Genomic DNA, 14,696 nt, shown 5'->3' on the forward strand with positions numbered 1-14,696 from the left:
TTTTACATTTTTATATAACTTTGGATATTATCTTTCTTAATTATAAGTAAAGAAGTAAAAAACAAAACTCTTTCTTTTATTGTAATTAAAATCAATTTCGACAATTATGTATTATAAATTAAAGTTATGTTTTATTTTTCTTGTTTGTTTTTAAAAATTATCAAATAAATAATTAGAATACATAATGAGTAGAGATAAAAAATAAAGTCTTAAAATGAATTTGGAAGAGAACTGAATTAGATAATTTTTTTATCGTGTCGTTCTGAAAAATTTGTCATTATATATCATTTAAATTTCATGTAATAAATCTTTACTCTTAAAAATAGATAAAAAAAGAATTAAATATATTTTATAGTCAAATTCTCAAATACATATTTTTTGTTTTTTAGTTTTAAGAAAATTTTAATATTAGGGAAATTAATTAATATCGCTTTAAATTTTTGGAGCTATGGTTGATTTTGTAAGATTTGTGACCACTAATAATAAACAGTACAATAAAATTGAAAATTAAATATCAATCAATAAACTATTATTAATAAATTTTTTTGAAAGCAAATTGTTTATTTTTATATAAAAATAATTGTAAATTAAAAAATAACTTTTAATTTACTTGTCTTGTTCTTCCTACCAATTACAATAAAGAAAAAATATTTTTTTCTCAATGTTTTAAAGCTTTTTCCTTTATGATTATGGACTGGGAGAAGCATCATCACTTTGTGTGGATATGAAATACATTTTTGTGGAATGGAATTTTAAAAAAAAAAATATAATACTAAATAATGATGTTATTAACTACATTCAAATATTTAATTCATTAATTAATAAATAATGTTTCCTTAAAAGCAATTTCGAATCTTCTTTTCTTGAATTAAAAAAAATAATGATGTCACTAGTAAATAAAAAAAAAAGAAAAAGAAACTGGCGGGTTTCACGTTGCAGACCTCTGTTTTGTGTTTTGGGTCAATCACCTACTTCAACTCGTACCGCTTACGGCCCCTTTTTCATCTCTTACAAGCTTTTCATATAATTTTGTCAGATATTTGCAGGTTGGTCTTTATGGGGTTGGTGATTATTTTAGCAATTCATTGATTACTTGTTCATTTATAGAAATAAATAAATAAAAAGGTTGCATTGCATTGCAGCTGCGGCAGGACTTGTTATTTTATTTGTTTCAGCTTCTTTCGTTCTTCTGTCACTCTCTCCTGCGCATTGGCAACAACACCTTATCTAAATCTGAATGGGTGGCTGATACTTGTTCATACCCTCCCCAAAGTTGGAACAAGTTTTTCTATCTATTCATTCATATCCAAGGTAGCTTTTAAATGTACAAAGGCTTCTTTCCTTTCTTCTTCCTCTTATCCCATCATCCTTCCCGCATATACAGCAACCCAATGGGTTCATTTCATCCTCATTCAGATAGGTTTGTACAATGAGTCATCCTACTTCTCAACTCAAAGGACAGATTGTGAAGCCTTTTTTTTTTATTGAATTTAACGAGTAATCCTTTCCTTCAATCACTTTGTACAATGAGTCATGTGTGTTTGAACCAAATTATGTATTGGTTTTCGCCTTTCTGTCAGACTGTTACACTTTTGTTAATACTTTATGCTCTGGGAAAAAAATGAAACGTTCTGAGCTCAAGCTTATATTATTTCATTTGATATTTCCAGACATTAATTCAGTACCGATTATTTGGAGAAGATAATTTTGTCCCTTTTTTTTTTTTTAAATACAGTTGCTTTTATGGGCCTGTATTTTAGTAATTTAAGTATTCTCTGGCTGTCAGATTTATGATAATTTTCGTAAGCTGTTTCTTTTATTATTATTATTATTATTACCTGCTTCTTGAAATTTTGATATGCTGTTGATTCATCCCAAATCTGTTCTAACCAATATCCTAGCTGCTACCCAAAATTTAGCTGGCTCTACTTTATCCATATTCATCACTGCAGATCACTTTGAAAACGTTTTGCAGGGATGCACAAGGGAATTTCACTCATCTTATTAATCGGTTTGCTGGCATGGACATATCAGGCCATCCAGCCTCCACCTCCCAAGATCTGTGGATCTCCAGGTGGCCCTCCCGTTACAGTAACTAGAATAAAACTGAGGGATGGAAGGCATCTGGCCTACAAGGAACATGGTCTATCAAAAGAAATGGCCAAACATAAGATCATCTTTGTTCATGGATTTTCTAGTTGCAGACATGATGAAGTCATTGTGGCAAACCTCTCCCTGGTACTTCTTTCTCTTGATTTTACTGTCTAATAATCATTGAATTAACTAATTTTATAAGTGGTGTATTTGCTAATTCAATCCTGGATGCATCATTTCAGGAACTTGTTGAGGAACTAGGGGTATACAGTGTGTCCTTTGATAGACCAGGGTATGGAGAAAGTGATCCTGATCCAAGGCGAACACTGAAGAGTTTGGCCCTTGACATCGAAGAGCTTGCTGATCAGTTGAGACTTGGACCCAAATTTTACATAATTGGATTTTCTATGGGAGGCCAATCTGTGTGGGGCTGCCTTAAATACATACCTCATAGGTAAGATGTGTTCAAGCACAAGTTTGAATGACAGAAAGAAGCTTGCTATAAGATTGAAGTGCCGGACTTGAACATTTCCTGCAAAATCCATTTCATTAATGGGCGATTTTTTTATTTTAAAATCAGCATATATAAATGTTTTTTTCTTATATTTATAACACAAAGAGGTGCCTTTGTCTGCATTATCTTATTCATGTTTCTTTAAAGGTGTTTTTTGTTTCAATTTCTGAATCCTTGGATCTGAGATGTTTCCAGACTAGCAGGAGCAACGCTATTGGCACCAGTTATCAACTATTGGTGGCCTGGCTTTCCTGCCAATTTATCTACAGAAGCATACTACCAGCAGCTTCCCCAAGACCAATGGGCCCTGCGTGTTGCTCACTATCTCCCATTCTTGGTCTATTGGTGGAACACTCAAAAGCTTTTTCCCGCATCCGCTGTACAAGCCCGTAGACGTGAAATTTTCTCCCCTCAGGATATCCAACTCCTACCTAAAATCGCTTATAGAGAAAATCACAGGGTAGCTAACTTCCCTCTACCATTTTCCCTTTTTTGTTTCCGTAGCAACTTTCTTTTCTGTTAAGATAAGGAAGAAGATCCTACAAATAGCGTTCACTGATGCGTGTGAATGGTCATTGAGGAAAACTTGAAGATGGAAAACCAATTTGGTGATACTGTTGGCCTAAATGGTTGTGTTACTGTTATCAAAATCTAAAATTAGAATTGACCGCTTGATCTTATTCTATGCAGGCAGTTGTAAGTCAGCAAGGAGTATTTGAGTCCTTGCATCGTGACATGAGGATTGGTTTTGGGAAGTGGGAATTCGATCCCCTTGATCTCGAGTCTCCTTTCCCAAACAATGAAGGCTCTGTTCACCTTTGGATGGGGGATGAGGACGGCTTTGTACCAGTTATCCTTCAACGCTACATTGCCAAAAGACTTCCATGGATTCAGTACCACGAATTACCAGGTGCTGGCCATTTGTTTCCATATGCTGATGGAATGAGTGAAGCTATCATAAGGGCCCTTCTGGTTGGACAGAAGTAGCCACCTCCAGCGAAACAGGGCAGGATGATCCTGCTGTTTTTAGCATTGTATTACCTTCAAAAACATTCCTTACGAACACAAATATTTGACAACAGTTTTCTTTATATTTAATTGGTATTAAATTGATATATTGACCGGCTTTTAGACATTGTTTCATAACTTGTGCATTCTAGCTCATTATGGCTCAACTCGATTCAGTAAGAAAAGTTTAAAGCCGCATGATGCGTGCTGAAGTTACTTTACTCGTGACAGAAGAAGCTCATCCCTGCTAAATATAGACACCAAAGAAGATGGGATCTCTCGACCCACCCTTCTGTTGGCAACCCACTAAACAACCCTATTAACCATAAGGCTTAACATGGTGCATTTTTACATCTTCAAAACTGTCTAATGATTTTGCAATCTCATAAGATTGGATCAATTTTTCGATATATTTTCAAACTTGACTTTAATAAAACCTTGTGTTTTAGGCCAACCATGGAACTTCTTTTAAAGCCGATGCTTCAACCATTACAACCATTGTAGTTTTTGTTTCTCTTCCTATCCCAACCAATCATCTGGCCATGGTGATTCCCTGCTACAATGCTAATTGCAATTATGCTTCGCTTCTCAGATACTTACCCATCACAATTCACTTCTTTTCATCCTAGGCTCAGATAAGACCATTGAACAACAAACTTGCTAACTTCGTCATAACTCTTTCTTCTTGTAGAGAGACTTTTAGAAATTGAGCTACTTAAGGCAACTTTACTAATGGCATGCAATTAATTACAAGAATAAAGTCCAAAACTATGGTTTAGAGTTTCAACTACCTAGTCTATTAAACCATCAAGATTAAGCAACTAATCATGAACAGAAGCAAAGTGAAGATACTTTATGCTCTGGGAAAAAATGAAACGTTCTGAGCTCAAGCTTATATTATTTCATTTGATTTTCCAGACATTAATTCAGTACCGATTATTTGGAGAAGATAATTTTGTCCCTTTTTTTTTTTTAAATACAGTTGCTTTTATGGGCCTGTATTTTAGTAATTTAAGTATTCTCTGGCTGTCAGATTTATGATAATTTTAATAAGCTGTTTCTTTTATTATTATTATTATTATTACCTGTTTCCTGAAATTTTGATATGCTGTTGATTCATCCCAAAATCTGTTCTAACCAATATCCTACCGACAGTATCATTGCAGATCACTTTGAAAACTTTTTTCAGGGATGCACAAGGGAATTACACTCATCTTGTTAATTGGTTTGCTGGCATGGACATATCAGGCCATCCAGCCTCCACCTCCCAAGGTCTGTGGATCTCCTGGTAGTCCTCCTGTTACAGCAACTAGAATAAAACTGAGGGATGGAAGGCATTTGGCCTACAAGGAACATGGTCTATCAAAAGAAATGGCCAAACAAAAGATCATCTTTGTTCATGGCTTTGCCAGTTGCAGACATGATGAAGTCATTGTGGCGTACCTCCCCCCGGTACTTATTTCTTTCTCTTGATTTTACTGTCTAATAATCATTGAATTAACTAATTTAATCCTGGATGCCTCATTTCAGGAAGTTGTTGAGGAACTAGGGGTATACAGTGTGTCCTTTGATAAACCAGGGTATGGAGAAAGTGATCCTGATCCAAGGCGAACGCTAAAGAGTTTGGCCCTTGACATCGAAGAGCTTGCTGATCAGTTGAGACTTGGACCCAAATTTTATATAATTGGAATTTCTATGGGAGGCCAATCTGTGTGGGGCTGCCTAAAGTACATACCTCATAGGTAAGATGTGTTCAAGCACAAGTTTGAATGAAAGAAAGAAGCTTGCTATGAGATTGAAATGCTGGACTTGAGCATTCCCTGCAAAATCCATTTCATTAATGGGCGATTTTTTTATTTTGAAATCAGCATATATAAATGTTTTTTTCTTATATTTATAACACAAAGAGGTGCCTTTTTCTACATTATCTTGTTCATGTTTCTTTGAAGGTGTTACTTGTTTCAATTTCTGAATCCTTGCATCTGAGGTGTTTCCAGACTAGCAGGAGCAACGCTACTGGCACCAGTTATCAACTATTGGTGGCCTGGCTTTCCCGCCAACTTATCTACAGAAGCATACTACCAGCAGCTTCCTCAAGACCAATGGGCCCTGCGTGTTGCTCACTATCTCCCATTCTTGGTCTATTGGTGGAACACTCAAAAGCTTGTTCCTGCATCCGCTGTACAAGCCCGTAGACCTGAAATTTTCTCCCCTCAAGATATCCAACTCCTACCTAAAATTGCTTATAGACACAATCACAAGGTAGCTAACTTTCTTCTACCATTTTTCTTTTTTTTCCTTAGTAACTTTCTTTTCTGCTAATTAAGATAAGGAAGAAGATCCAACAAATACTGTTCACTGATGCGTGTAAATGCAAGTGAATGGTCATTAAGAGAAACTTGAAGATGGAAAACCAATTTGGTGATACTGTAGGCCTAAGTGGTTGTGTTACTGCTATCAAAATCTAAATTTAGAATTTACCAATTGATCCTATTCTATGCAGGGATTTGTAAGTCAGCAAGGAGTATTTGAGTCCTCGCATCGTGAAATGAGGATTGGTTTTGGTAAGTGGGAATTAGATCCCCTTGATATCGAGTCTCCTTTCCCAAACAATGAAGGCTCTGTTCACCTTTGGATGGGGGATGAGGACGGCTTAGTACCAGTTATTCTTCAACGCTACATTGCCAAAAGACTTTCATGGATTCAGTACCACGAATTACCAGGTGCAGGCCATTTGTTTCCATATGCTGATGGAATGAGTGAAGCTATCATAAGGGCCCTTCTGGCTGGACAGAAGTAGCCACCTTCAGCGAAATAGGGCAGGATGATCCTGCTGTTTTTAGTATTGTATTACAATGACAATGTTAGTGTAAGCTCCGTAAGCCCATAGGTTTTGTACTTAAAAAACACTACATTAATTTGTCATATTTCATGTTAAATATATTGTGGATATTTTATATAGATAAAGTCCTTGAAACATAATGATCTTGCAAAAAAATTATAAGGGTTATAATTATGAGATTCTTATGCATCAAAACCTTGTTCCTAAATTTATTTCTGGTCATTATATTGTCAAGAATAAAGACATTGACAATGTTCAAAGACTGGTACATTTGAAGCCTTTTTACTTTAGAAGTAAGCAACCGATATCATAAGTTGTAGTATATGAGATACTTGGGGATAGTATGTGGGTGCTTGTTAAGGAGCAAGTTCACTGAACATGACTCGTTATGAGAGTTCCATTTGGTATTTCACTCAAGTGTCTATCGAAATACTCTCATGTGTCAGTAATGTAAGTAATCTTTAGACTTGTGATAACAGGTCATCTTATATGTGAATTGTCATGCTTTGATTTCACCCCTACGAGTCTGGAGGCAACTAGATGTCTAGACAAAGTGCTTTTGGGTATGATATGAAGTATACAAAGGTAAATGAGTAGTCCAAAAAGGATTCATCACCCCAACTGATTTGAAAGGAACATATCTCGCTTGCTCCTAGCTTATATTGACAAAGTCCTTGGCTAAGGTGATCTTAATAGGTCAATATGAAGCTTTAGGACTAATATGAAATGTCATAAGTAGACATCGCGCCGTGCTTCATGACATATTCGAAATATTTGATGAAAGAATCGAATTACACTAAGATACTGTATACTGAAAGACTAGTCAAATCATATTGACTCTCCTGACATTTGGGAGGTCATGATGTATTGCTAGATACTGTTTATGATTTATAAATATAATGACACGACCCGGAACTCCCATCGAGCCCGTGACAACCGCTGCGACGTCTCGATCGACATTCATTACCCGGAATGTCAACCGGAACCCCGCAAGCCTTTAATATCAGCTTCTCATTTCCCCTGTGGGTAATTGTTTCCAAATACCAGATTCTAAAAGATTTTAAACTGTTTCCAATCTAAACAAATAAAATAATAATTTTCGTCTCACAGGTGTATTTTGGTCATTTATCCCAAAAATCTCAAAATCATCTAAAAATATAGTATGTAAGTGGAAAACACATATTTTATAATCAAAAATAATTTTGGATGTCTAAAACATTCGTTTAAAATGGAATTATGACTGTCATAATAAAACAAAAATATTAAATAAAATATTAAATTTTCACATAAAACGAAATTTTAAGAACACTGCATAAATAATTTTTATCATACTCAGTTATCTGGGATACCTTGGCCGAGGGCTATCCCAACTGAGTCCGCCAAGGCTATTAGAAAGTCGTGTTTTTATTTTGAAAACATAGCCGTTCCTTGGCGTTGGCCGAGTTCCCCTTCACATGGTGGTTTGGCGTGAAGTGAACTTTAAAGTTATACCTCGGGAGTTACCCTACTCGCCTCTCCAACCGAGGTAAAAATATAACAGGATTTCGTGCCCCTCTAATAGGCTAGTCCACAGATCCCAGTCCACTGCAGCAGGTCAAACCCACCATACAATAAAATTTTGACAGCATGACAGAGCTAATATATTACTACCCAGCCTGCAAGGGTAAAATAAAGTAATTCATACAATTCATAAAAAACACAGCCCAACTAGTCATGCCAATACAATAACATAAGCCATTAATTCAATTTTAAATTTACAACATATCAGTGGTCTCCAATTACTCTATTTTCAAAATCGTTATTTCGTTTCAAGACAATTTATAAAATATTTTCATTTAAACTCATTTTGTTTACAAAACATTAAAATTTACCATTTGAACTCATTTTCATAAAATTCACCAAAACCGAATAAAAACATACTTTAGATAATTAAAATGATGGTAAGGTTACTCACCGTGTCTAGAGTGGGGATTTACGAAATACTCAGACTACTGGTCCTCGGGTGCAATTCCCTTGCCTTTATCGGAGGACTCACCACTTTGACACAGTACAAAATCGAGAAATTCACCACATTGGAACTAAATTGAAATTAAACTAATTTAGACTACTAATGCTTGATATGGAATGCAAAAAAGTCTAAATTTTTGCCTAAATGCGGTGTTAGCCTATTTCGATATTTTACCCGATAAATCGATATACGCGTCCGTTTAAACTCCAAATTAATTTTTTTCAGTTTCTATGCCTCAATTGCACCCAAATTGACTTAATGTCCCTCAGTGTGGTGCAAATTATCAGTCCCGATAGCAAATTACGAAAATACCCATAGTGGGTAAAAATTTATATTTTTGCTTCGAAAATTCCCATTATTTTTCTAGGCTCATAATTCATCATTATTCATCATAATTCCTCAAATAAACATCAAGATCAGCAGCCAATATTCCCCTAGAAAATTCAGCATAATGGGTTTCAATGGGAGAAAATTATATTTCTAGCTTATTTTTGCTATATTTCAATATAACTTAACTAAAATCACTTAATTCAATTAAAATCAACCAAAAATCAAGCTCAAAACTCATCCATGGAGGTTTGGCCAGCATGGGTGTCCATACCCACTTTCTAATTTTGCATGGAAATGAGAAAAAAATGCATGGGTAGTGAAAATCACAAGGAAAATCAATGAAATTTACCTTTTTAATGCTTGATTTCTTGATTTCTCTTGATTTTCTCCAAATTTTTCAGGTAGGATTTTTTTTTTTTTTTTCCCCTTTTCTCCCCTGGTTTGGACAGCTGAAGAAGATGAGAATTCCGGAATTTTTACCTTTTTAAAGGCTAAAATAATATAATATTATTTTATTCATTTTTTTAATGTTTTATTAATTCCTTAAATTCTAGCCATCCATTTGTTTCCAAATTTTCACCATACACTTGTCCCACATATCCATAGCTTAGGTAAAATTCTCAGACTTATCCAAAGTCTTGGTGGAGTAATTTTTGAAATTTACACTTTTACCCCCGTAAAAGTCAAAAATTACATTTTTGCCCCAAAAATTGAAAAATTGCCCATAGACATATTTTTCATCCCTTATACTCATACCATTCTCCAATTTGTCAAATTTGATCTAAATTCTCTCAAAATCTCAAATTTTGTCCGCGGGTGGCAAAATTACGATTTTGCCCCTACACTCTAGAAATCACTGGAATTAAACTTTTTCACTGCCAAACCCTCAAATTATACTCCAATACTCAAATCATACTCCAATAAGTCAAATGGGGCTAAAAAAATTCTTTTCTAAAAATTCCCATTGTGTCCTTGGGTGGCAAATGACCATTTTGCCCCTGGACAGTAAAAATTCTAGTTTGACTTCAAATTGATCCTCGAACTCCAAATCACCATATTAAACCATTCTGGGACTTTAATATTCTTAATTTCATTTTAAATTCTCTATTTGATCTAGTTCGAGACTTAAATTAACTTAATTGTACCATTTGGTACATTGTCGTCTTTTAACGATTTTTCTTTCAGGGCTTTCCAAGTATGCAAGCATATTGTCAATCATATGAATGACATGGAAAGTATTTTATAAGGTCGGGCTTGACAACACTACCCCCCTTAAAATAAAATTTTGACCTCAAAATTTCATGTACTGAACTCAGAGAAAAGGTGGGGGTATTGTTTTCTCATCTAATGCTCGACTTCTTATGTCCTCCCCTTTATAGGGAATTTCGATTTGTTCACCTCATTTACCTCCAATTCAACTCAAGTACTTCGCTTATGTCTATTATTATCCTTTAAAATCAGATCAACAATAACCTTCACAATTATGATCTCTTATATCGAGACACCAAGCATGCTTCTATTACTATCATTAAGCTTGAACCATAACTCCATCTCAATCATACCAATTTCGATCGCATTTTATTCTTATTTAGGTATACCAATCACTATCTTATTACTTCATTCCATATCAAACTTCTCGACTTTCATTCATTCATCCTATCCTCATACACTATTGTGTAGTTTACAATATCATTAACACGCCATACTCATTCCTGTACATATCCTCAGCGTTCGGGAAAATTAATGGCTTTAATTATTTCTACATATTTCATGTTTACTTTGCATTTAGGAAATTTCAATCTTCTTAATCCTATTAATCCATCTCATATGGCTTAATCGTACTATAGATTATATTCCCTTAACTATTTCTCCAAAATTCCTTAGGTCACCATAAATCGTCTTCTGATAAGATTCTTAATCGTTACATTATCTATACAACTCATCAAATATATTGAGTTCAAATCTTGAACCACTAAAACCATTATTCATTTAGTTGGGTACATCACTACTCCACACATACATATACATATACATTCAAATGTCTATATTCCTCATTATGTATACGAGTCTCTGTTTTCAAATGCCTTCAGACTAATTTCTCTTAATTCATTCCCATCCACAATCAAGATTCAATAGAATAATCTTCATAATTCATACAAATTCTCATCATGCCTGTGCATAGTTCCTCATCATTTATATACTTATATTCTCTTCTTATCATTTCCAATTATATGCTTAAGTTTCCTTGTACTGTATATCATTGCATCACAATGTCATCTCCATTGAATTATAATCTATTATGCGTGTATGTTTTATAATCCCATTGGTATCTCAAAAATTTATCTTGACTTGATCATTGCATCTTATGCAATACTACAATTCCTAAAAGTCATCCTTATTCCTCGATTATCCTTCATGTCTCCTATATATTGTATCCTTATTGCATTTCGATATTGATTTGTCACTTAAAACTCAGATTCATTTGAATCATGTATGCCTCACGCATTTTCGAATTCCAATTCCCATAATATATTAAGAAAGTTTCATTATCTGACTTCATTATCAAGGTTAACTTCTATCATCCTTTATTCCACTCTTTCATATGAATATAACATCATTCTTCCTTAACTAATTTACAAATTGTACTTGAAATTACAAGACTTGAAACTAAATTCTCCTCAAGTACTTTTTAATGTTAATACTTATACCACTCTCAGCTTATAGCTTCCTTTTTATAACTACATAACTTAGTGCTTGCTTTCACAAGATCCATGGCAGAACTTCTCTTGAGTATTTCCTTAGGGATATTTATTTTAAATTTATGTCTCACAACATATGATCATTTAACCCGTAACTTAGCCATTTGGCTCCTTAGCAAGTTTCAAAGTCACGCATCTTATGCTCATCATGTATAACTTATAATTCTTTCTCAAGGGCGTTTAAACATTCTTGAAACACTTAATCACTTATTTACTCTTTTATACACCAAGTATATCATTTCCATAAAGGCATGCCCAACTACTCATGCTTCAATTTATCTCCATGGGTTTCTAGCATGTCACCTAGTTTACTTGTGTTGTTACTAATCCTTTCCTTTCAACAAGGTCAAGACAAGATCAGTATATTCTCATAACAATATTCTATATAAACTCATTTGCTATATCATTATTGAAATCTTTATTTACATTTTCCTCACTTGCTATTGACATCTCTTATCAGTATCTCATACATTCATCTAACCTTTCGCTCGCTTCCTCTTTAGTCTTTAACAAGACTTAATCTCTTGTCTTCTTTATTTCTTAAGATTTGACTTCAATCATCATATTATTCATCTTAACACTCCACATGTTAATTTATTTTTATGTAGCCATCTCAAAAATTCTCTAACTTTTCTTTCTCTTACATGCCAATATATATAAGGCAATAATAAAAAAAAAAAAAAAAAACTTTGCAATTTCACTCATCATCTTTATCTTAATACCTCCCAATGCACTTAAGACTCCAAACAACAAAGCTTAGCATGAAAACCAATGACCATTCTTCAACTCGTGTGTTTCATCTTCATGCCACTCTCAATTTGCTCTGCTTTCTAGCCATTAGGGGTTCTTAACGTGACAGCGTTTGATAGTCAGTACTGTGGCGTTGCAACGGTTTGAATTCACTTTATCTTAGCAACTCTTCCACCTTTAAAGCTACTACCTCAATTATTCACAATCGTGTGGCTTCCCTTCGAGTCTATACCACAATTAGCAAGACTAACTTTCTATCACAAGTGTGAAATCAAAACATTGATTTAACGTTTTTTTTTTTTTTTGCCACTAGCATTCATATATCTTTACCATAACATTTAATACAAGTTTGCTTAAGCAAAGATCTCCAAATTTATTCATAGCTACATGTATCTCAAATTGCTCATCACTTATCATCAGTCAATAAATCCCACTCGAAAATACCCTTTCCATATTGTATAGTGATTTCACCATATAGCATCACTGCACGATGTTCCTCCATTCTACTATCATGGATACTCCATAGAAATTAATTAAAAGATTTACGTACCCTAACTAATGCTAATTCCATTTAATCATATCTTAAATACTTCAAACTTGTAAATTACAACTCCAAATGTATGTCCATATATTGATAATCTTTATATATTTCATGATCATGAAAACTACAACTTACAAACTAGCTTTCTATCATACGTACTTTATTAGAGCACTAATTTCAACTTATTTAATCTACCCTTGGTGGTATGTCAAAATCATCCCTGTCTCGGTTGCAATCCAGAGGAATCTCTCCTCTGTATATCCGTATGAGCTGGTGGAGATGGAGCAGCTACCGTAGCCCGTCCTAACTGTGGACAATCTCTCCTAATGTGACCCAGTTGATCACAATGAAAACATCGTGCAGGCCCTCTGCACGGCCCAACATGATAATTCCCACAATTTCTGCATCTACGTGAACTTCCTGAAACAGAGGAGTTTTTGCCCCTGTTTGGTGGCTGACTAGAAGATACACTTAGACTTCTCCTTTTTGCTAACTCAGCTCGCAGACTCTTATTTTCATTCGCAAGCTTCTCGGCTCTTAAAGCCATTCGCACCACCTCTTTAGCCACGGTTGCGTCCGACTCACCCATAAAAGAAACACAACTATGTTGCCTAGCCTCTTTAAGCTTCTTAGAATCAGAAACATCCAGCACTGGTGGTGGGACAGGAGGTGGGGATGGTGGTACTGAAGGAGCAGCCAGAGGAACTGTAGGAAGAGCTTGACCAGCTTGAGCCTGGCCAGCAATAGCAGTAAAGAAGGCTGCTAATGCCTGAACTGCCTCAAGAGGCATAGCAGGAATACTAGTAAGTGGTAGAGGAGGTGGAGGATGTGGAGGAGTCTTGGTTTGTTCAGCAGTAGGTGCTGCCCGAATGGTGGATGCAGTCAATTCCTCCTCTATTGCACCTAACTGACGACGTTGGAAACGACCTCTTCCCCTTCCAGCTGATCTAGTGAAAGGTGGTTGTTCGCGTCGAGGAGACATAATAATCTATAAGAGGGAACAAAGTGAGTTTAGGCAACCTCAGGCTCTATATGCTTATGCATGTATTTTATTCAACCTAACCTAACTTAACTCGGGGCCACACTGACACTGTAAATTTTTAAAACAGCTTTAAAATAACTTTAAACCCAAAACTCTAATCTTTCAAACCAACAGCTCTGATACCAACTTAATTGTCACGACCCGGAACTCCCATCGAGCCCGTGACAACCGCCGCGACGTCTCAATTTACATTCATTACCCGGAATGTCAACCGAGACCCCGCAAGGCTTTAATATCAGCTTCTCATTTCCCCTGTGGGTAACTGTTTCCAAATACCACATTTTAAAAGATTTTAAACTGTTTCCAACTTAAACAAATGAAATAATAATTTCCGTCTCACAGGGGTATTTTTGTCATTTATCCCAAAAATCTCAAAAATCATCTAAAAATATAGTATGTAAGTGGAAAACACATATTTCTTAATCAAAAATAATTTTGGATGTCTAAAACATTCGTTTAAAATGGAATTATGACTGTTATAATAAAATAAAAATATTCAATAAAATATTCAATTTTCACATAAAACGATATTTTAAGAACACTGCATAAATAATTTTTATAGCGTAAAAGCAAAATAAATTCTTACATACCGTAATACAGATAACCAAAGTATAGAATTTAATTTACAGTGACACGTGGGCCCACGAATGACCAAAAGTATCAAAAGAAATGAACCTACAGTCTTTGGATGTGGCAAGTTCAACTGTAATCCTCGCCGATATCAGTTATCTACAATCTATTCTGAGCCTGAAATGGGTGGAAATGAGGGTGGTGAGATTATAAAATCCCAGTGAGTAAACAAACATCA

The 14,696-nt window shown here is 34.8% G+C and overlaps 3 protein-coding genes across 4 annotated transcripts; 2 read left to right on the top strand and 1 right to left on the bottom strand.

The window, feature by feature from the left end:
• LOC18586733 lies at nt 944-3,745 on the top strand. Of its 2 annotated transcripts, none has more exons than XM_007010265.2 (5): nt 944-1,420; nt 1,976-2,238; nt 2,337-2,548; nt 2,804-3,068; nt 3,299-3,745. In XM_007010265.2, the coding sequence occupies exons 2-5, from the start codon at nt 1,978-1,980 to the stop codon at nt 3,593-3,595; spliced, it is 1,035 nt and encodes a 344-aa protein (XP_007010327.2). In that variant the 5' UTR covers nt 944-1,420; nt 1,976-1,977; the 3' UTR covers nt 3,596-3,745. The 2 variants fall into 2 exon arrangements, with proteins under 2 accessions (XP_007010327.2, XP_007010326.2); XM_007010264.2 differs by having other exon boundaries at nt 944-1,311.
• LOC108663681 lies at nt 4,808-6,453 on the top strand. The gene is made up of 4 exons (XM_018128958.1): nt 4,808-5,068; nt 5,147-5,358; nt 5,614-5,878; nt 6,120-6,453. Exons 1-4 carry the CDS (start codon nt 4,808-4,810, stop codon nt 6,414-6,416), a joined length of 1,035 nt encoding a protein of 344 aa, XP_017984447.1. The 3' UTR covers nt 6,417-6,453.
• Nucleotides 12,680-14,496, bottom strand: LOC108663682. Its single transcript, XM_018128961.1, has 2 exons — nt 14,479-14,496; nt 12,680-13,834 (listed from the first exon to the last, which is right to left on the bottom strand). Exon 2 carries the CDS (start codon nt 13,826-13,828, stop codon nt 13,061-13,063), a length of 768 nt encoding a protein of 255 aa, XP_017984450.1. The 5' UTR covers nt 13,829-13,834; nt 14,479-14,496; the 3' UTR covers nt 12,680-13,060.

Source organism: Theobroma cacao, chromosome 10, assembly GCF_000208745.1.
Source record: "Theobroma cacao cultivar B97-61/B2 chromosome 10, Criollo_cocoa_genome_V2, whole genome shotgun sequence".
In the NCBI taxonomy this organism is placed as follows: Eukaryota; Viridiplantae; Streptophyta; class Magnoliopsida; order Malvales; family Malvaceae; genus Theobroma; species Theobroma cacao.

Coding starts and splice junctions, on each gene's coding strand:
- LOC108663681 (XM_018128958.1), top strand. CDS start 4,808: ATGCACAAGGGAATTACACTCATCTTGTTAATTGGTTTGCTGGCATGG. Junction 5,069..5,146: donor TTGTGGCGTACCTCCCCCCG/GTACTTATTTCT, acceptor GCCTCATTTCAG/GAAGTTGTTGAGGAACTAGG. Junction 5,359..5,613: donor CTAAAGTACATACCTCATAG/GTAAGATGTGTT, acceptor AGGTGTTTCCAG/ACTAGCAGGAGCAACGCTAC.
- LOC108663682 (XM_018128961.1), bottom strand. CDS start 13,828: ATGTCTCCTCGACGCGAACAACCACCTTTCACTAGATCAGCTGGAAGG.
- LOC18586733 (XM_007010265.2), top strand. CDS start 1,978: ATGCACAAGGGAATTTCACTCATCTTATTAATCGGTTTGCTGGCATGG. Junction 2,239..2,336: donor TTGTGGCAAACCTCTCCCTG/GTACTTCTTTCT, acceptor GCATCATTTCAG/GAACTTGTTGAGGAACTAGG. Junction 3,069..3,298: donor CTTATAGAGAAAATCACAGG/GTAGCTAACTTC, acceptor TATTCTATGCAG/GCAGTTGTAAGTCAGCAAGG.